At 47.2% G+C, this 22,396-nt stretch overlaps 1 protein-coding gene across 2 annotated transcripts in view; it reads left to right on the forward strand.

Annotated features, from left to right (window-relative positions):
* The window catches only part of GLI3 (GLI family zinc finger 3), a 263,860-nt gene that overhangs the window by 134,442 nt on the left and 107,022 nt on the right, over positions 1 to 22,396 (forward strand). For both annotated transcript variants that reach the window (XM_059397219.1, XM_059397220.1), the window contains exon 4: positions 17,198 to 17,303. In XM_059397219.1, coding sequence (XP_059253202.1) covers positions 17,198 to 17,303 — 106 coding nt within the window. The remainder of the gene's footprint in view (positions 1 to 17,197; positions 17,304 to 22,396) is intronic.

The raw sequence follows: 22,396 nt of genomic DNA on the forward strand, positions 1-22,396 counted from the left end.
AAGATTTTGTTTATTTGTCAGAGAGAGAGAGTGAGCACAGGAGACAGAATGGCAGGCAGAGGCAGAGGGAGAAGCAGGCTCCCTGCTGAGCAAGGAGCCTGATGTGAGACTCGATTCCAGGACGCCGGGATCACGACCCAAGCCGAAGGCAGCCGCTTAACCAACTGAGCCACCCAGGAGTCCCTCCACTGGCCTTTCTTTTTTTTTTTTTTTTAAAGATTATTTATTTATTTGACAGAGAGAGATTACAAGTAGGCAGAGAGAGAGAGGAGGAAGCAGGCTCCCTGCTGAGCAGAGAGCCCGATGCGGGACTCGATCCCAGGACGGTGAGATCATGACCTGAGCAGAAGGCAGCGGCTTAACCCACTGAGCCACCCAGGCGCCCCACCACTGGCCTTTCTTAACCAGGATCTTTCCTCTTCAAGAAGAGGCTTTTCCGAACTACCCCCCCGCCCCCGGCCCACTGCTCTCACCTGAGTGCCATCTTCTCTCTAGGACGTGGAGCTAGAGTCTTTGGCGGTGGCTTTGTGACACGTGGGACCCTTCGTGCCTTTTGGGCGGGACTGTCAGGGTCTTTGTGTCCGCAGGACCCACATGGCGCCTGGGAAGCAGCAGTGTTGGTTAGGACCCTGCCGATTTTTCCTGATTTGTATTCTACCAGCGGCTCATTTAGTCCTGAGCTGTAAGACTTGACACAGTCCCGGACATTGTTACTGATTCTAAGGATCCTATTGAAAACGTTACATTCAGAGTCGTTGAAGAAGTGAGAAAGAGTGGTTTATCATAGAAGTTGGTACACGGTCATAGGCATGAAGTGGTAACATGGTAAAAACTGTGACTTTCTCCTAAAACTTCTTTTCTTTTCTTTCTTTTTTTTTTTTTTTTAAAGATTTTATTTATTTATTTGACAGATGGAGATCACAAGTAGGCAGAGAGGCAGGCAGAGAGGAGGAAGCAGGCTCCCTGCTGAACAGAAAGCCCAATGCAAGGCTCGATCCCAGGACTCTGGGATCATGACCTGAGCTGAAGGCAGAGGCTTTAACCCACTGAGCCACCCAGGCGCCCCCTAAAACATCCTTTCAAACCCCGGATGTTTCTTGGACAGAGTCTACCCTTGTCTTCTGCTTTCCTTCTCCTCCGATCCTTTCTGTTTTCCTTACCAGGATTAGGCAGAAGTAAACTTCCGGTGGTGTTTGCCTGTAGTAAAGAAGGATAATATGTCTTTGGCTCATGGGACCATTGGCTTTGGATAGGAAAACGGGCAGACTTCATTTACGGGGGCACAAAGATTTATCACAAAACTCAACTACACGGGCATTCCCTGACTGTTAAGATTCTGCATTAGAGTGTGTGTGTGTTTTTCCCTCTTGTAGATTTATTACATTAGCACTTAATTATTCTCCATGACAGTATTAAATTTCATGAGTGATTTATAGTTTTAATAGAGACTTGTATGATTTATCGCAGTTGGCATTTGAGGTTTGCCAACTTCTTCAAAGCCATGAGTACTAGAATTGTTTCATCTGACCCCGTCCAGCACAACCGCAACATGGGTGAAGCCCCAAATTCAAGTGTGATAGCAGGACGCCTGTACCGTGCAGACCCTTCTCGCCTGATGTACCGGTTTCCTGTTGTGATGTGTGTGTACGGCAGCGGTGGTGGGTATATGTGTGTTCTTCAAGAAAAAAGAGAGGGGAGTCCTCCGTTTTTTAAAATATGCTCCCCAGATGGCTTCCTATGCTCTGGCTCTGTGTGGACAGGTGTGATGAGAGCCCTTGAGGTCCAGTGGCATGGGAGCAGCTGGTGACAGGCCAGGGGCTCTCCGTCTGCAAAGGGGCTCTGAGGCCGGGCTGTGTGCCCAGAGCCATTGGGGTGTGCCTGCTGTCCCACGGGTGGCTTCGGGTTTCTAGGGGGCCACCGACCCTCTCCACTGTGGGGTCTCCCATGACAGCCACAGAAGAGGAACTGGCCCTCATCTGCTCACTGCCCCTCCCTCAGGCTCTCCAGGGTGCCCCAGGTATTTGCTGGGAAAGCTGGGATCCTCAGGACACCGCAGTGGGCCTGGAGCTCCCGTCTGGTCCCGGTCTGGAACGTTCTGTCCTGGTGTGTCTGCTTGTTGCCCAGGGCCCCTGGTTGTTCCTAGGCACAGCTGTGCAGCTGTTCCCAAAAGGAATACATTGTTTCTACGGGGTGTTGCTTTGCTATTTTAAACGGGATGGGAGGGGTGGGGGTGGGGGCTGGGAGTGGGGTGGTAGCTGTTCACTTTGGTGTGTCCCCAGATGATTTTGTTGACTTGAACTTCTGGAAAAAATGGTATGCCCTCCCTGCCCTGCCTTCTCCAGAGCCGCCCTGAGGATAATCCTCTAGGGCCTCAGCCTTCGGGCAGATAATCTCTTCAGGGTTATCTGTTAATTACCAGCGAATGTGTGAAGTATTTGTGAAAGGGCTTTTGAAGCGAGTTCCACGAGCTGCCCTCCCGGGCTGGAGCGCCGGCCCCAGTTTCCCTGGCGCAGGGCTTCCCGGGCCGGCTTGGTTCCCCTCAAGTGCTTGGTTATTCTCTTGCTAAATTGTTTGCCTTTCTAATGAAGTGAACTGTTTGTTTGACTCTGCCGTGGAAGGTATTTAACCGGGACTAAAGTAAACGTCGGAGACATTCAAATAAGCCATGCATATCTGCTTTGTGAAGGGAAGGAAAACAGTCTGGCCTTGCTCCCCTCCGGGAAGAGTCGTTAAGGAACTGTTGAAATGATAAAGGAGCCCAGCAAGCGGATATTGCCGGCCAGGCTGGGGCTTTTGTGCGGGTCCAGGCCGGCCTGGGAATTCCTCTGCCGAGGCCATGGGGGAGGAGAGAGAGCCGTTTAAGGCTCTCAGTTAGTAATTGTGATTTATTTATGTGGAGAGGGACTTCTGCTTCATTCAGTCTTGATTAAAGCTAGCCAATTAGCCCTCAGGATGGCTGGTGGAGGGTGGCGTGGTGACTCCTTTAGCCACCCGGGAGACTGACTGGCAGGACAGGATCTGGACATGGGGGACAGCCTGCATCCTCCCTGGCCGGGCCTGGGGCGGATCCCTCCCAGGCTAGCTGGGTCCCCTGTGTCTGGGAGGGGCATTTCAGGTGCTGGCGCGAGCAGACCCGGGAACCTGGGGCTGATTCGGGGTGCACCCTGGCCCTGGGGTGTAGCTGAGTGGTAATGGGGAGGATAGGGGAGGAGGAGTTTTGGCTGCTCTAGACTTTGTCAAAGGGGAAAGCAGGCGAGTACCTGCGAGGGGAGGGATGGCTGTGCTCTGGAGCGAAGTGATTTGTAGGGGCCGACTGCCAAAAGAAAATGGTGGGCCCTTGCTCAGAAATTACTACAAATTGCAAGATGGCGGTGGCAGGACATGGCAGCAAGTGAGGGCCTTCTGAGTGGGGCTCTGGGTCCTGCACGCAGCTCCTGCCTGCACTCTGTGGTCTGGGGTGCCCAAGGGCTGTCAGTTTCTACCTAATGCCTTTAACTTCTCTGTTTTCTCCTGCCTGTTTCCTCATTTGCAAAACATCGCGAACACCTACTTCACTGAGATGCATAGTGTAGTATTAAAAATACATGAAATGTGTTGAGGGAAATCCTTAGTGCACAGTAAGTGCTCAGTGAGCTAAAGCTATTTATTATTTGAATCTTTCTGTGGCTGTAATTTCCCCCCCTTCTTCCCCGATGGTTGAGCTGAAGACCAGGTATGGCTACTCTGGAATTCGGGTGACAGTGCTGGGTCATTGCCACAGAACTCACTGAGAAACAAAGGCACAGAGAACCCTTCGTGTGCCTCCTGATCAGTGAAGGCTTGAGTACAAAGGAAAAACATGGGCTGGGCCATCAGAGGAGGTAGGAAGTCGAGGATACCTGTGTGAAGATGTTGAGTACTATGGATGTTTACCTGGATGTTGGTACTGCAGGAGAAGCACTTAGAATTAACAGTAACCCCCTTAAATGTGAGTGCTTTAGAAGTTACGATCTTCTACTTCTGTCCCTTGGCCCTTGAACGACTTTGTGGAGTAAATAGGGCTGGGTCTTACTGGCCTTATTTTATGGGTTAAAAAAAATCTTATTTTGATTATAGTCATTGTTATCATTGGCTTCTATGTAAATCTATAAAATGTGGTATACAGTGGGAAGCATCTTCAGCTGTGTGGACAGATGGAGAGAAGCCGTTTACTGTGCAAGGATGGACCCAGTAGATATTGTCCTCAAAAGGCTGCTGTGTGCATTCATTTTTCCATGTGCCGAACGTTTGGCCTTCTGATTTGGAACAAGGGGCAACTGAGTGGGAAGGATGGCTTTTCTAAACTTTCCTACAGTAAGCGTATTAGATATTGTGCAAATACACATCGGCTTCAAGACGACCATTGCCATCAATTTGGTCAATTTCATGGCATCAATTACTAAACCCACGCTTTGTTTTAGATACACCGAGATTCTCTAACCATCATTCTTTGGGGTCTTTCTTAACACTTAACAAACAGCAATATGTGAGAAGCAGCCTTGCTGTCTAGAAATGTGTCTAGACTCTACTTGCTGACAAGTGGAAACTCATCGAGAAAAGTGCAGAATCCAGTTATCTTTGGAAGGATATGTCTCCTATTACCAGAGGGAGAGCATATGTGTGTGTGTATTGAGACCATAGTCCCGAGGGTTTTGGTACACCCAGGTGTAGATATGGACCCTAGAAGTAGATCATGTTCTCTGTGGGCTCGTGGGAAGAACAAATGGACGTCACTGAATTTAGACACCTGCTAAGTATGCTTTGTAAGGACCGGGTCCCATGCAGTTGGTCTAGAAACCAGGGTCACTCTGAGGAGAGGGAAGAGAGGACATGGATGGAGATCCCACTGAGAGCCTGGACATTTTGAGAGCAGGCGAGCAGCTGCCACAGCCTGGTGGAGGGCCCCGGGGGAGAATGGGCCAGTTAGCCCTCGAGGCAGTATATTTCTCAAGGATCACTGCGGAGATCGGAGAAGAGACATGGGCCAGTGGGCTATAGGTAGTCCTGGGAGCAGTAGGGGAAGTGGGCAGGCACGCTTGGGCCTCCGGGAGCTACAGGCTGCAAACCCAAAGCCAGTCTCCCTGAAAGTGGTCTCAACACCATTGGCCTTTCCAGGGAGAGCTCTCTCTGCGAGTGCCCAGCTAAATAGACCAGAAGGTTCATTGACCCCCCCGTTTACCTATCAGTACCCCAGTCCTAAAGTGGACTGCTATTGGGTGTTTTTGAGCTGCTAAGCTTGCCTGGACTGTAGGAAACATGGGGGGCAAGAGGGAAACGAGGGGCCTTGTGTTCTCTGTCGGCAAGGTGAGGTGTTGTGCTGGAAGTCTGGGGGCACTCCGAGTGAGGTACCTCTAACCGGCTTACAGTTTAGACACCCAAGGCCATTACCATGACAGCAGGTACTCTATGAGACGGCACATCAGAGATGATATGAAACTTATTTGGCACCCAAAAGGAATTAGGCTAAGAATCCAGAGGAAGTCAGATGAGATGGTGGCAAAAGGGAAGGGGGCAGCCAGCAAGAGAGGAAGTCCCAGCGTGAATTTGGGAGCGTGGACCTCGGAGTTGTTCTGAATGCACATGTGGGCAGCTCTGGGCTTTCCAGCCCACGCTGGAATTTGCATGGTCAACTAAGGACGCCCGACGGACCTCAGAGGGCCTTCCCTTCTGTCAGGCCTGCAGCGTGGGGGCTGTGCATGGACAGTGAGGGAGCAGGTAAGTTCAACGTCCCTGTTCATCAGGGGACTGATGGCTGGCCCTGCAGATGGCCAGCGCCCCAGGAAGGGTGGAGGGACAGTTCAGGTCTAATAGTATGATTGAGCTTAAATAGGTTTTGATTTTTTTTTTTTTTTTTACTTTGACTGATATCCTTTCCAGGTCCAAACTATCCGTGAGATGATGAGCTCAGGTTTTGATAAGTTTAGCTTTAGTAATGGACCAGGGGAAGTCTCAGGCATTGAGAATTTCCACTCTCTGGTCACGTCCATCATTACAGATGGGGAATGACGTTAAGTTCAAATGCTGTATCTGGGCATTAGAGCCCTGTTCTTAAGCAGAAAGACGTTTCCCGCCAGTGATGCCATTTGATCTATGTTAACATGGTCAATGTGTTTGGATGCATGTGTGAAAAACACGGGCCTAGTAGCTAATACAGGATTGGAGAGACAAGTGTAATATAAGACAAACGAAGAACGGTTTAGTTCTTACATTCTCCTGAGCCAAAAAATGTGACGGAGATTTATTTATTTATTTTTATATACCCTAATAGCAGCGGTTTCTCCCCGTTCTCTTGGACTTCCTTGCTCACCCTTGCACGGCAATCACATTGTGGGCTTTAGTATAGGACCGTGGTGAAAGGAGCCCTTAAAATAAACTCTTTTCTTAAGAGCTTTGTGTGTTCCTGCTTCACGAGGCTTCATAGACAGTGAGAAGCCAGGGTTTAAGGGACAGGAAAGTGGAGCCTTTCAGGGTTCCCGGTGTGCAATAAATGTGCTGGAATTTCAATGGATTCCAGAGGCGTAACAATAATAGCATTAAGAACAGGCCAGGGCCTTTGATGCCATTGACAAAAAGAGGGAGAGTGTGGGCGAAGGGGCCCCTGGCATTTGTGTCCTGAGCATTTAAACTTTTGACCTCCAACCTTTTGTGTCAAAAAGCTTTTTCCATATGGGTGTTAGCCCACTCAAGTATCCTGAATTCACTGAAGCGTCAACATCTTCTTGGCGGGAAAGGGCATTCGGAGTCTTGGAAAAGGTCCAGTGTGGGGACATTATTGCTGATCGCCCCCCATTGTCTTCCCCAGGCTGGGGGGCAGCGGGGTGGGTATGGATGATGGCTTCGCATGCCCAGGGGAAGTGACTGGCCATGTGGCAGGCAGCAGGCAACCTCGCAGGGATGGATGGGGAGACAGAGCTCTGATGTGGCCCAGCATGTGCCGGGACCTCTTGGGACAGGCCCCATGCGTGTCCTGCAACACCGGCATGGGAGACTGGCCTGGTCCACTGCCGCCATACTGTGGCCTCAGTTTCCTTCCTAGTCTTCCCTACACCCTTCACCTATACTGTAGTAAACATTTAGTGGGTCCCTACAAGGACAGGTGCACCTCTTCTGGGCCTGGGACAGAAAGTCGACAGTCCTGATCTGACAATGTGCCAAGACAGGGACGCTTGGCATGATTGCAGAACAAAGTAAGCACCTGTCTTCTTTATGGCTGTTCATCTCCCCCAGCTGGGCTTACAGCTTGGTCTTGAGTCATCTGATACTCGTCCGAGGGAGAGCACTTGGGGAGGAACACCAGGGCCCTCTGAGAGCCTAGAGTCTAGTGGTGGAAGTGAAGATGCGGGAGCACGTGGAGGTGCGGACCGCGTTGCACAGGTCGTCCATGATGCTCTCACACAACCCAAATGATGGAGAAGGGAAGAAGGAGCAAGTGTTCCCTCTGGGTCCCTGGGAAAGCTTGACGGAACAGGTGGCATTTGCGTGAATCTCGAAGACAGAGGAAGAGTTGAGAAGGAAGGAGTTCATTCTCCACTGAGGGGACGACCCCAGAAACGATGAACGGCTGTGCACCGGAGGGCTGGTGTGGGGACGCGGCCTGGCGGTTGGGGGCCTTGGCTGTCCATCGGAGGTTGTGTTGGATCGGAAAGGTGGTCCTTCCACTGCAGGCTTGGGGAGCAGGGAGGGACGTGGCCTAAGTGACAAGAATACAAGTCTGGAGAATGCAGTTTAGATAAGAAATGATAGAAAGCTTAAACCCTGGGAGCCTCGGAAGAGCCTCGGAGGGCTGGCTTTGGAGTGTGGGAGACACTGGCTGTGCTGTGCTCTCCTGCATTTGCGGGCACGAGGGCCGTCACCGGTGCTCTCGTCTCAGTGAACAGGTGTACTCATCATGCCTGCTCCCAGAGTCATAGGGAGAGTTAAGTGAGGCCATGAGTCCAAAAGACTTAGCACAGTACCTGACGTGTATTAAAGTACTCCTACTCGTGACTGTTTCTATTATTATTAATTACTGATAATGAGATAAACCTAAAAAGACCTTTGGTTACTGAATGGGAACTGGAAATGGGGCGGACAGTGGAGTTTAAAGAGGGGAGAATGAAAAGTCTTTTTTTCTTTTTTTAAAGATTTTATTGGGGCGCCTGGGTGGCTCAGTGAGTTGAGGCCTCTACCTTCAGCTCAGGTCAGATCCCAGGGTCCTGGGATGGAGCCCTGCGTTGGGCTCTATGCTCAGCAGGCGGCCTGCTTCCTCCTCTCTCTCTGCCTGCCTCTCTGCCTACTTGTGATCTCTGTCTGTCAAATAAATAAATAAAATATTAAAAACAAACAAACAAACAAACCGATTTTATTTATCTATTTATTTGACAAAAAGAGACAGAGAGAGAGAGAACACAAGCAGGGAGAGTAGGAGAGGGAGAAGCTAGTTTCCCATGGAGCAGGGAGCTCAATTCGGGGCTCGATCCCAGGACCCTGGGATCATGACCTGGGCCAAAAGCACACGCTTAATGACTGAGCCACCCAGGCACCCCGAAAAGTCTCTCTTTTTAGTTGAAGATCGAATTACTTAAGAGAGTGAGAGCGTGATTGGGGAAGGGGCAAAGGAAGAGGGAGAATCCCACCCAGATTCCCCACTGAACGTGGAGCCTGGAGTGGGGGTCTGTCCCAGGACCCTGCGATTGTGACCCAGGCTGAAATCAACACCCAGACACTCACCTGACCAAGCCACCACGTGTCCGCCAAATCTACTCTTCCCTAGTCTCTTGTCTGGGATTAAGCTAAATGAATAGGTGCCTCATTTATTTCTCCTTGGTGCAGAGCCGGCCACCAGCACACCCTTGAGGTCACTGCTGGTTTTCCATGGCCATCAAAATATTTCTCCCGTGGACTTGGCTGAGTGGACTCACTATGTGCCGGTGGACTCCACAGACACAGCTGAGCTCCCCGAAGCTCCCAGTGTCAGCCCTGTCAGTCTCTGTCCACGGCGGGCTGGGGCTCCTCCTGCCTCCTGCTTCAGAAGTAGGACCGAGACTCCAGTGGGGCCTCTTGGTGACTAGAATCCTGCCACCTCCAGCCTGCTCTGCCCGCACAATAGGGAGGGCACCATCTTGGGTCATAAGGCCTTAGTTTTCTGCAGCCCTGGGTAGATCACTTAATTTTCTGAGCAGATAGTGAAAGTTTCCCTTCTTAACTCTCCAGATTGTCATGATAATAGGAAACAAAGAGAAACAAGACTCAGGGGGATAATAATAAAGCTTTGGAAATGATTCTTGGGGTTGCCAAGGGCATCCCATGAGAAAATGTGTATGAGTTTTATAAAATATAAAGCCTTGTATTCCTTGGCTATCACATTTCACTGCCAGCTTCTGCTAATTTTGCAACCTGAAAAAGTGCTGGGGAACTCTTTTTTGAGTAGATTTATGTTGGATAGGATACAACTTCTAGTATACGAAGCGAGCACTAGGGTACAACTTCTAAGACATTACTTTTGTTGATTAATTTTTGGCTTACTAAGTAAACCAGGTAACTTTCGAAGCCGTTGTTGCCTCGAAGACCTCTGTAGTTAGATCCCAGATATCAAACACTTTTCCTGCAAACATTTCATCCTCCGCTTTCATTTTATCGGCCTTAAGAATCCTACTGCCTATTTTTGGAGCTGTGAATTTGACTTTTGAGTTGTGCTGTACCAAAAAGTGGTCATTGATATAAGGCTTTGTGATAAGTAATCAATTCCCATCTTTTAATTTACAAGCTTACTTATTGTCACTGGAAATACACCATTAGTATATTTCAAAGTGAATGAAATGTGGTGATTCCTTCTATGTTGTCACATGATTTCCCCCACAGAACTCGGCAGTTTAGATAGAATAGCTGTGACCCTTCTCTCATTTCTCTGTGCTGCCTTCTCTTCTGTTTACTTTTTCTTGCCTATCCTGGCAGGAAAACTAGAAACAACAAAAACGTCACAGATGTGCATGTATGGGATCATAGGCAAGATACATTCCAAAGACTGGAGAGAAGGAGTCCTTTGGTTGCCCATAGGTAGATGTGGTCTTTTCCACCACTGAGGATGTAGCAGATGAGATTTGTAGCTGAGAGAAGTGTGCAAAGGCTTGCTGATGAAGGAAGTTAGAAGGAACCAAAAAGGGGAGAGATCAGTTGTTTGTTTACTACCCATGACACATTCGAGGTGGTAAAGGCAAGGGGCTAGTTGTCATTTTCTTGTGGAAATGCATAATTATGTTTGTTAAGGAACATGGGTCATAGTCTGACCAGACTGTAGTGCTGGGTTACGTTTAGGTCTAAAATACTAATTAATATCATATGCCTATGTGCTTACATGGAAGAAATGATAGAAAGATAGCTGTTTGAGTAGTGGGGAATGCCCACAGAAATTTACACATAGGGGTTCCGGAATGTTGGATAGTTGCCAGAAATAAAATTGTCTGGGGTTTAGAAAGAGTATATTTTTTGTTGTTAATTAGCTCTCTGTGGGGGCACCTGGGTGCTCAGTGGGTTAAGTGTCTGCCTTTGGCTCAGGTCATGATCTCCAGGTCCTGGGATCGAACTCCACATCAGGCTCCCTGCTCAAGAGTCTACTTGTCCCTCTCCCTCTACCCACCTGCCTCCCGCTTGTGCTCTCTCTCAAATAAATAAATAAAATCTTTAAAAAAAAGAATTCACTTTCTATGAAACTTTGTGTCTATTTTACTTAATTTATAAGGAAACTTAAATTTACAAGTGTTAAATGACTACTGCCAGTATTTGCTAAATTTATAGGCAACTTCATCTATCAACATGCCTATCTTCGAATCTGTTTAGGATGGATTTTGCTAAAGTCACAGGATAAGTATCCCTTTTCAGAATGATGATTAGTATGGACACTTCTCCAAAGATATTTTTCAGTGACACAGATTTGTATTAAATACTTCATACATTGTGCTATCACTCAAAAACTGTGTGGATGGGAAAGAAAAAAATCTGTGGGCGTTTTTTCTGAAAGGTAAGAATTTCAGAAAATTACTTTATTGTGGGCTCTAGGACATGCAGGATTCATCAAATAGTTTTCTGTAAAAGGCCAGGCAGTAAATATGTCAGACTCTGTGGGCTGTGTGTTCTCGGTCATAACTAGTCACCTCTGTTGCTGTACTGTGGAAGCAGACATAAGCAGCTTGTAAGCAGAAGAGCACATATGTCTTTTAATAAAACTTTATTTACAAACAGTAGCCCCCGCAGGCAATAGTTCGCAGATCCCTCCCATAGCACATTTTTTTCCAAGTAAGGCTCCTGCCATGGTAGAAAGTAACAAAATAATTAATCTTTGTTTTTAAGAGCAAGACATCTATAGATTTTTAGAGTATATTAGAACCAGTTTCTAAAAACTTGCACCATGCTACAGAGGGTATTATAAATGTGAATAGCACTCTGATGATGTTTCCAGTTGTGTGCCACATGTGTGTGAGACCATGAAGAAGATACCTCATGCGCTGTGGGGTCCGCTGGGTGTTTAAGTCAGTCCACTGGGTGATGTCTCCCTCAGGCCACTGAGCCCTGGCAAACGTCCCATGGGGACCAAAGTAAAGACTGGAGATGCCCAAGGTGGAAGAGGCAGAGATAAGAACCCGGTGACCCTCACCCTCTCCCTGAAGGGGGAAAGGGTCTCTCTCTCTCTCCCTTTCTCCAGTTTCAGACCTCTCATTCAGCAGTCACCCAGGGATTATCTTGGTTCTGGCACAGTGGCTGTTGGGCACATGGGATTTTAATAATTCTGCTGATGACAGGCAGTTGAGTGAATTTGTGACAGGAAAAATAATCTCTAGTTCTGGTCTCGAATAAGTTCTAAAGTGAGTGCACAGACGACTTCAGTATTTAAATAAGCCCAGAGAACCTGGGCAGTGGGCTCTCCGGGGCTCTGTACCTATGCGTTTTCCTGGGTATTTTTGGCCCCTCAGGTACCCTCTGTGAATTCTACCCCTTTAGGGCACGAAGTGAGCCAACTTTGATCTCTCTTTTTTTTTTTTAAAGATTTTTTAATTTATTTATCAGAGAGAGAGGGAGAGAGCGAGCACAGGCAGACAGAATGGCAGACAGAGGCAGAGGGAGAAGCAGGCTCCCTGCTGAGCAAGGAGCCCGATGTGGGACTCGATCCCAGGACGCTGGGATCATGACCTGAGCCGAAGGCAGCTGCTTAACCAACTGAGCCACCCAGGCGTCCTGATCTCTCTTTTTGAATCTGCAATGTTTATGTGGAAATTTCCTACCTTACAAGACAATTTTCCAGAGTGACATCGAAGGGATCTTCTAGCCCGAGGGTACCAAAATCATTTCTTGGGAGAAAGACACAACCCAACCTAAATCTGCAAGTGTCCTTCTCCGGCTACAGGTCTTGTGATCAACCCAGGCTGTTGGGAAGAGACCTAGAAATCAATGCCTCTCATTCCTAATGAGACGCTTCACGTGGAGACTGATGACAGCCAGCATGAAATCGAATACTGACAACTACACCCAGCGCAAATATTTTTACTATGCATTTCAATTTAAACACGTGTCAAGCCAATTACATATTTATGGGGTTAAAGACTGTTCCACGGAAGACTCGGATAATACGCCCTCCTCAAATCTCGGTTTCACATAAGAGGAATTTGGTCTAATAGTCAAGCCTCTTGCAAGTATGCAATAAATCATCTTTGCAACCATAAGCGTGTACAGTTGACTGCTTACCGGGGCCCCTCAGCCCCCCCCAAACCCCAACCTGGTAGAATTTTAATTCCCTCAGTAAAATTGATTCCCCCGGTTCTGCACATTATTCTCCCTGTCTTCCATTTAGCCTGTTAGTTTGCTGACAGTAGAGTACACAGCACTTAGCAGCTGGTTTGTGGACCCATCAGTCAGGAAATTGTATGATAAATAGGAGGTAGCCAGGTTTGGTGGCACTTCCTTCTGCTTCAGCAGTTTTCGCCTGGCTTCGGAAAAGCTATCATGTGGTGTTTTGTCAAGGGCCCGAGTGGGAGAGGGCTGCGGAGCGGGGATCTTACCGTGCAGCCCCTTGAATTATGACCCCCCGCCCCTGCCCCTGCTGCTCCCGTGTAATCACCTGCGAGCAGGATAATTCTGGTTGCTGCTGGCAACACGGGTCTGTTCCTTTCGCATGGGTTTTCTTGGATATCTTCTTGGGCCCATGATGGGAGATGCTGTCGATCGTCCCCATACAAATGACAGGCCAAGGTGCAAAACGGAAGCACCCAGAGTTGGAGGATTTGGGAACTTTTCTCAGGTTTGAGAAATGTGTGAGGGTTCGTGCCACACGATGCCACAGATGGGATGGGACAGGACCATACGCCCCCCCCCCCCATCCTTTACACTGTAACACTGAGCTCAGGCATGTCTCGAATTGGAGGAGGGGTGTTGCAGGGTGTTTGTTCTGGAAGGTACCTCCAGAGCCGTGGTCTCCACTGACCATGGGTGCACCAGGAATAGCTGTTTGCACAGATGCCGTGAGTCCAAGAGAACTTAATTTAGGCTACGTCAAGAGGGAAGCCAATAGAAACAGAAAAATGCTTAAATTAAGACTGGATGCATGTGTTCAGATCAGATCAGTCCCATTAATTATTTTTAAAAGATTTTATTTATTTATTTGACAGATAAAGACACAGCGAGAGAGGGAGCCCGATGCTGGGCTTGATCCCCGGGATCATGACCTGAGCCAAGGGAGATGCTTAACCGACAGAGTCACTTAGGCGCCCTTCAGTCCCATTAATTTTTGTTCTTTATTTACCCTAATTCCAGACTGCAGAATCCGCAGATTTCCTTAGGACATAAATAAACACATACTCTCAGTCAGAATGAACTCTTAAGCTCACAGGACTCCAGACTCAACAGGGAAGAGGGACTACGAATGTCCCAATAATTGTGTCTTCCCTTTTCCTCTCAAATGGTTTTGCCGTGCTTGGTCATTTTCTCTTTCATTCTGAAAGGAGAAAGGGCGAGAATAAGAGTGAAATAAAATCTTGTTAAAATATCTTCTTGTTAAAAAATGAAAAGTCAGTGGTGCCTTTTTTTTTTAATGACTTTTAAAAAAAATTTTATCATAATTTTTTCCATGTTCTAAGATTCATTGTCTATGCATGGTGGTGCCTTTTAAATGTCTGCAGCAACCCTCCAGGTTTTTTGGGGGAGGAGATTTTATGCTGCTTGGGTACACACTTGATTTGATAGAATCAACAGGTTGGTCTTTGTGTGCAGACAATTAGGACAACTTCATCATCAAAACTCAGATGGTAAGAAGGGGTGTTACTTCCTGGATGACAGGAGACAGATCCTGAGCAGGGAATAAATTCACACATTTTGAGCCCTGTGTATATGAAAAATGTGGATTTGTGCCTTGTCGTAATTCATCGTTGAACCCACATAGAGAAAGTCTGATATGGTTGACACCCACTTACCTGGTGGAGAGAATTTAATCACACAGACCACAGCCAAGAGCCTAGAAGGGAAGATGTGAAAAGATCTTCCAACTCTGATGTACTTGTCACAACGTCCTTCAAAACGGTTCTGGAAAAGGTGTCAGAGAAACCCCTAGGTGGCAGGTCAGATTTTATGAATGCTTCACTGAAACGCAATGCTGTAGCCTTATTTCTCTGATTTCCAAGAGCAGAGGACGGGAGCTAAGTTTGAAGTCCATGGGAGGCAAGCATGTTGACCTGAGTGGCGACCACTGAAAGGACCACCCCCACTTCTGGGGGCGTCTTCCTCACCCTGGACTCAAACCCGATGCACTGAGTCCCAGTTCAAAGTTCGAAATCAGGAACTATTTACTGAATGTGTGTCAGACTTACAAACTCGTGACAAAGATGACTCCATTCAATTGTAGGTTGTTTTAAGAGGGAAGAATAATCTTCATCGAAGATGGTTAAGTGAAATTGGACATTTTGGCTTCCCATGATGACTGATGCGAGGCTCCTGCACTGCATTTGACAGCAGGGCCCTATCAACTCTCAAACTTAGCACGCCAGCCATCAAGATTTGCATTTCGGATGAGTAACTCCAACTTTCTTTAATATTAAGTCCTAAGCAGTGCACTTAAAATAGAATTGAATTTTTGGTGTGTGGAACTTATACAGTATGCGGTGTGGCAAGGTGTGACATGTTTGGAAATCCCTTACCCGTTCAGTCTCCAGCATGGCTGTTCTTGGTGAACTCACAGTGACAGTAGCATGGCCCCACGATGATTCCTCACCTCCCTGTTGGCCACTCCCTCCCCCCTTTATCCTACAACAAGCCCTGGATAGTCAGGAAGCCTTTGTGTTAGAACATTCTTCTCCCAGTCCCAGGGGTTTTCCAAGAAAGGTTCCACATGCGGTGGGACCATAGCTTCGGGCGACACCTCAGTTCTGTCAACAGTGTGTCTGTAGTTTTTTGGTCTTATTTTATCTTATTCTCCTCATAATCTTACTGGTTGCTTCTCAGAGGAAGGCAGCAAGGGCAAAGTTCAGACAAGGGAAGTAAGATTTCCCAGTTTTTTAAAAAAAAGTGGTTGTGTTGACATTCTCAAAGATGCTTGCTGAAGAAAATTTAGGAGAAAGAGAAATGTATAGAGAGAAAGAGGAAAAATACCTGAATTCACACACACACACACACACACACCCCACTTAGACACGGCGCGGGGTGTGGGTCACACCTGGTCTGTGTTTGGAACAGCCCCTCACCCCCCACCTAGAGGTTCCATGTCACTTCCTGCATACACAACTCAGAGCCTGTTCTCAGGTCTAGGCAAAACCTTCACATCTTCAGAAAATGCTGGAATTCCTCCTGAGGCCCCTTTGCTGTGCACATCAGTCCCTGGGACTGTTTTCAGGCAATAGCAGCAGGATGGCTTTGTGCACATGTGGAAGGTAATATTTGAAGGAGACCTCAGTGTACGTGCTGAAACACAAGGACAAGGGCCCTGGAGACACACCTTCGCTCTGTCACTTTGCTTCTTGAAAAACTTGTGGGGGGAGACTTAGGATCAGCCAAGCTTCTCATGATACAATAGGGCAAAATTCTCTTCAGTGTCTGTGGTCAATTACTATTTAGAAAATAAATAAATAAATAAATAAACTGATGTTCGCATTTGTCAGAGACCATCTGCTTAAGGTATTGTAATCACTGGGAGTCGAGGAGCTGGGCTTCAGGACCCAGGAAACACTAAAACCAGCCTGAGCCGGACAAGAAGGAGGCCGGTCTGGGTTCAAGGTGAATGTCAGGGCTGTGGGGCTTGCTTTGCTCCCAGCCTCCCCCTGTCAGTGTGAGAGGGTCCACAAACCTCTTCCAGCTGGGTTAGCCCATTTTTCTGGCCAACCTGTAGATTTCCTGTCCTCGTCCTGTGTCAGGACTGTGGAGGCCTGACCCAGGACAGGAAGGAGGGGAGTGTGTGTTTAAATGTTCAAATTGTGGTTGTGTGTGTGTGTGTGTGTGTGTGTGTGTAGCATACACCTATATGGGAGTGCATACGCATGTGTACATAGACTCATGGATTCCAACAGGGACTTTTGAAAAGGCTCTTTCCTTTAGAAAGCATCATGGATATGAAAGAAACAAAATTCATGGGCGCCTGGGTGGCTCAGTGGGTTAAGCCGCTGCCTTCAGCTCAGGTCATGATCTCAGGGTCCTGGGATCGAGTCCCGCATCGGGCTCTCTGCTCAGTGGGGAGCCTGCTTCCCTCTCTCTCTGCCTGCCTCTCCGCCTACTTGTGATCTCTCTCTGTCAAATAAATAAATAAATAAAATCTTTAAAAAAAAAAAAAGAAAAAAAGAAACAAAATTCATATTTGTGTTACATCTTTGTCTTAATTTCACTAGACAGTACAATTACAAAAGGAACTATGTCTCTTGAAATCTGTTCCTTTTGCTTTTGTGGCTCCATTCAGCCCTTCCTTCAGGGTGGGACATGCCTTATCCCCCTTGCTCGCTTTTCCATGTGGGTCGTCACTGCATTCCTCGCCCCCACGACCTCAGGCACAGGTACGAGGTGCTTGGTCTTACTTCTGGGGTCCCCGGTGGCCTGCTAATGAACTTGGAAGAGTGCTCCCACAGATTCTTGAACATGGACACGGCGTGGCAAAGGCAGTAGAGCGGTGCAGGGCCTGGGTTGGGATTCTGTTTCAGGGCATTCCTTTCATACATGCTGGATTTTCTTTCTGTTTCAGACCCTTCTCATCTCTTTCCTGCGTTCCACCCTCCCGTACCGATCGACGCGAGGCATCACGAGGGCCGTTACCACTACGACCCGTCCCCGATTCCTCCACTACATGTGTAAGTAGTAAAGCCTTACCCTTTACCAAAGCAGAACAGAACACACGCTCTTCCTGTCTCACGACATTCCATTAACAGTGTGGCTCCTGGCTTTGGAGATGCTATAGGACTCTAAGATTTACTTTTGAAATACGGCAAGCCTGTCTGTTTCTGGGCTCACTGGAGCAGAGCCCCGTGGCTTCCCGAAGTTACGCCTATCTCCCTAGGTGGCTGGCACGTATCCGCTCCGTGTTTTGCTGACATGTGTTCTGTGGGCTGTAAATACAAAATTAAAAAATCAAGGTCTCGTGGAAAATTAGCCCTCAGAATATGTAACTGGGGGAGATGGGGTCTGAGGGCCTCATGCCTTCATGACCAGTCGCCCGGAAGTCCTTCCTGCCCCAGCCATCACAGCGAATTGTCATGAAATTTTTATGGGGAATTTTCAGGGCCCCCTCAGTGTGTACAGCGAAAGGGACTTGACTGATGGAAATGTCTCCCAAACTTAACGGCACCTGTGATCGAGCGTGTGATTTACACAAAGATAAAGGGAGAGAGGGATGGTGGTCACGTACATTAGAAAAGAAAGCAGAGGGTTGTGCGGAAACAAATATCATCTCACCCAGGCTGGGGGTAAAAAGAGTAGTGGACTTCCACCCTAAAATGGCATTTTCTTGTCATCACGGCTGGAGAACCGTCTGGAACTGTGATTACTGGACCCAGCGTCTGGGAGGGGCCGCCCTTTCCTAACGGCCTTGATGTATACATGTAGTCAGATCTGGTAATCACCCTTCATTCTGAGATAGTGACGTTAGAGACGCACAAATAATACTTGAAGAATAATGCTGGTTATTTAGATGGTGGATTGCATCTCCGTGGCCATTAGTTAAGCTGTGTAATTACGTATATGCCAAAGAAAAATGAAGTTGTTTTAAAACAAGTCCTCCTCTGTGAACAGAATTAATTGATATTAACAGCCATAACTACATGCCCAAGTACACATATAATATTTTACCAACAGTTTTTTGGATCTATCCCCCATTATTGAATTGTAATTTCAGAGCAGATTTGCCTGGAGGTAAGTCATAAATCTGTGTTGCAGACTTGCTTGAGCATTAAAGGAGAAGTGGGTATTTATAGAGAGACTACAGAAACTTGTGACTTAGTCTTTGACTTTTCACTGGAATCCAAGTAAGTGTTTACAGGGTTCTGAGGCCTGGTAAAAATACACTCAGATGAAACCGTGAGGCCAATTAAAAGCCCCAATATAAAAAGGGAAGGACATTCCAAATTCAGGCAGAAACCCGCCATGTAATTCGGCCTGTGGAGTGGAGGCTTTGCGGGACAGATGGGCCCACTAAGGTCCTCGACGAGGCTCTGCCCCGTGGTACAGAGCCAGCAAGGGCCAGACCAGCCTTGGAGATGCATGTGGCTGATTCCTCCCAGTCGCCAGTCTCTGTGCTGTGGTAATTTAAATCAGATTTTCTGTGGAATTTCAGAATTCCTTAGACTTTCAAAAATCTTATTATAGAGAAACTTCAAAAAAAAAAGGTGTTTATATAATGCAATGAACTTGTTCCTATGGGTTTATTATAGTTTGCCTTGTAATTAATTCAAATATGAATTTAACCAATAAAAATCCCAAGTCTTGGTTCTTGGGCAGACTATAATAATAGCAAGCCCTTGTCTAGCCACACATTGTATTCTGGGCCCTGACTGCTGCGCCTTCAAGCGCACAAGATAAGATAGGTCAACTTTGGAAATCCCTTGGGTTGGAGGTTGCATTTCAGGTGTGACTGCTGAGCTGGGAATTTTATAGGTTTTAGAACTTCCTGCTTTTCCAGCCACGCCTTTGGATACTTTCACAGAATTGACTAAATGGATCTCTAGCTGCCTAAACAGATAGTGAGCTAAATTCATAATTCAGGCTCACTGACCATCCTGAGGCCCTCAGGAGAGTCCTGGAGGCTTCTGGGACGGAGCATCATTGCTGCAGTCAGAGCGTAGTGAGAAGGTGGGTCTGTGGCCACCCAGGGCGGCTTGTCCTGGCAGGGTTCGGGGTGGGGACCCCAAGTCTGTGCGCTTGGCTCTGGGAGGCCAGGGCACATCTCTCCCGTGTGTCTTTATAACAGAACATTCTCTCCGTGATGCCCTCGGTGGCCCTCCCTTGCTGCATGGCCTCATCCTTAAGGCCTGAATCAGATGTTATCTGCGCTGCAGTCCCCAAGGCTTTTCCTCAGAACACCCGATGTGTGCTTCACGGTGGCGCCTGTCCCCTTTCCTGGTGGTTTATTGTCCACTGGTCACCGCCCCTGCTCATTTGGCGGTCCGTCTGGGACACGGGATGAGCAGGACAGCCCCAGACCCCCCATGCTTGCTTTACTTACACTCGCCTGTTCCGGGAAACATGGTAACATACCTTTGCGTGGGTCGGTTTCATCCCCTGCAAAGGTAGTTTTCTGCCTTCCCGGACTCCGAATTGCAGGAGGAGTTCAGTGAAGTCAGAGCACAGAGCTCTGAGCAAATGCTGGGAGTTAGCATTCAAGGCAACGGAAGCCTGGGAAACACTTACCTCGCTAGACCACGAACCCTTAGATGCCTGTGATCATTTTAAGAACGGAGGGTCATCTGGGCAAGGTTGGCTTTGTTGCTGAAATCTAGACACCTTTGCTGAGGGATGAAGTAGTATCCTGGAAAAGTAAAAGGGCTTTAGGGTTAAGGTTTTGGAACTCAGGTTCCAAAATACTCATTCATTCTGTCATTGTCTCCTAAAAAATGAGATCAAGTGCGCTTACAGAGTTTGTAGAATAAACATTTTTAATTATACCAAGACAAAATTTGGGGATATTCTCATTATTTCGTACACATAATTGTCCTTCTGGCGCCAGCTTTTAAAAATGAAATTATAAGTCTCTTGCAAACAGGATTTGTGTTGATGATGGAAGTACCAGGAGATCACTGTTTGGAGGGATGGCAGGCGCTGTGATAATTATGCTATCATATCCTATCATTAAAGATTCTGTTGAAAGAGGTTTATAAATTGCTCCTCTTTTTAGATAAACCACCCTATATTAAGGCATCAACGATATGGTGCAGAATTAAATTAAAATCTCATAAAATGAAATATGTTCCGTATTAGCTGTTTGACACTTAATTTGCCTCTGAATGAGTAGAGGAAATCACAAATTAACCTGCCTTTGTTTTTTCAACCATGGCTTATTAGGTGTTAGAACAACTACAATTACAGCCTAATAATAACCACCGAGCCTTATAAATATGTACGGAAACGCGTCCGTTTGTGTTACAGAACCCAGCTTGTGAAAAGCAGTGCCTTTAGCTTACCCTGCCTCTCTCTGGGGGCGTTATCCCAGGGTCCACGGTCAGGCAGCGGAGACAGAGCATAGAGATTCACATTGTCTAAGTACTCCTGGAAATAATAGCAGAATTTCTCAGTATTTCCTGTCTTCGTCCAAAATCATGACTTTAAATTCACCGCCTTACAGGTGGGATGGAAGAATGTAAGCATCTTCTTTCTCTGAGTTGTCAGGGAAAGGTTGTCCTCAAAAATGTAGGATTCCTGCAATATATTCATTTAATTCAAGTAGTTTGGAAATGAAGAAACACTGGAGGTGGGAAATGTCCCCTTTTCTCCTGAAAGTTCCTCTCCACTGACTTCACCAAGACTTCTGCCCAAACGATAAATGAGAATGTGTTCTCATTCTTTTAGATCATATGGAAAAGGGCAGTGTTTTGGAAAAATATCAGTGAGAGCATTTTATGAGATGATTGAAATTTTTTCTGGAACTTTCACGACAGAAGCTGAATGTGTATCCGGAATGGAGTAGATTCTTCCTTCCTGGTCTTCTCCATATCCCATGCCTTGTGTGGTTCTCCTCAGGCCCGCAGCCCTGCACAATTCCAGGAGGCATCACTATGTTCTATGGGGTGCGCGATGCTCTTGAGGCTAAAAGTTACTGCTTGTTTTCAGATTTCGCATGGAAATTTAGACAACTGCCATATCACGCTCCTTTCCCTCAAAGAACAGTTATAGGGACTATGTCTGTCCTCATGAAGGAAGTATCTTCCTCCTGCATTCTTGAGTGTGGGTATTTTTTTTTTTTAATTTTTAAGTGTCCAAAATTGTTGAACGATGCTCCTTTTTTAAAAACTGGACATAGAGTGTCCCTAGAAACCCAAATGATAAAACTTTACTTTTGGCATTTATTCTGGATTTTCTCTTGGAAGAAATGTCTATCTTGTACTTACAACTTTTGTGAGCCAGAGTTTTCTCACTTATGGGTCCCTATGAATCGAATTTCGGACCGTCCATTTGCTTCCTACTGAACTCCACAACTCATTTTTCAGAGCAGGAACCTTGGTTCCTAATCCGCTAGGATCGTTCCAGCCCCACAGACCTTCTTGCCTGCAGAGGCGAGAGCAGCCGGTGTCTAGAGCTGGGGGTGTGAATGGGGCTGTACCCCTTCCCCATCCACTTCAATCACTGGTCCCAGAAAACCAGCTGTACCTTTTCTCTCTTGAGGGACGTGAGAGCTCCTTTTCGGTCTTATTTATCAGCTCTTTATTCTCTTGCTTGAGTCAATGTGGCTCTTTCCGGGGCTGCCCGAGTCCCTGGAATGATCCCACCTAAGAAGAGGTGGTCTTTCTACTGAAAGTGGTCCACAGCCTGGCCCCCAGGGGGAGGACACTAGGCCCAGCAGGCATTCATGTTAGCAGTGAGGTCGAGGGCACTGGAAAAAAGGCTTTGTCCCAAGATTATGACAGCCTCTTAGGGGGGAAAGCAGGAAGATGAGTAGCAAGTATGTACATGAATAAATAAATTTTTTTCCAGGAAGAAAAGGCCCAAGAAAAGACATGTCATTACGGTAAAAGCTTAGACAAAGGAGGGCTAAGTAGCCGGCCAGTTCTGCTGTCCCATTTCCTTCCCTCGTTTCTTCCTTCTCTCCCTCCCCGAATTCAGCACCTTCAGTGCTGTACCAGGGACCGTACCTGTCTGGAGCTCATGTACGAATATTCAAAAGCACCCTCCAGTCTAGCTGCCTACTTAAAACTTTGTGACGGGCCCTGACACAGAATAGTGGTTTCGTTCTTTTCAT

The sequence above is a fragment of the Mustela nigripes genome, chromosome 4 (genome assembly GCF_022355385.1).
Source record: "Mustela nigripes isolate SB6536 chromosome 4, MUSNIG.SB6536, whole genome shotgun sequence".
Lineage (NCBI taxonomy): Eukaryota > Metazoa > Chordata > Mammalia > Carnivora > Mustelidae > Mustela > Mustela nigripes.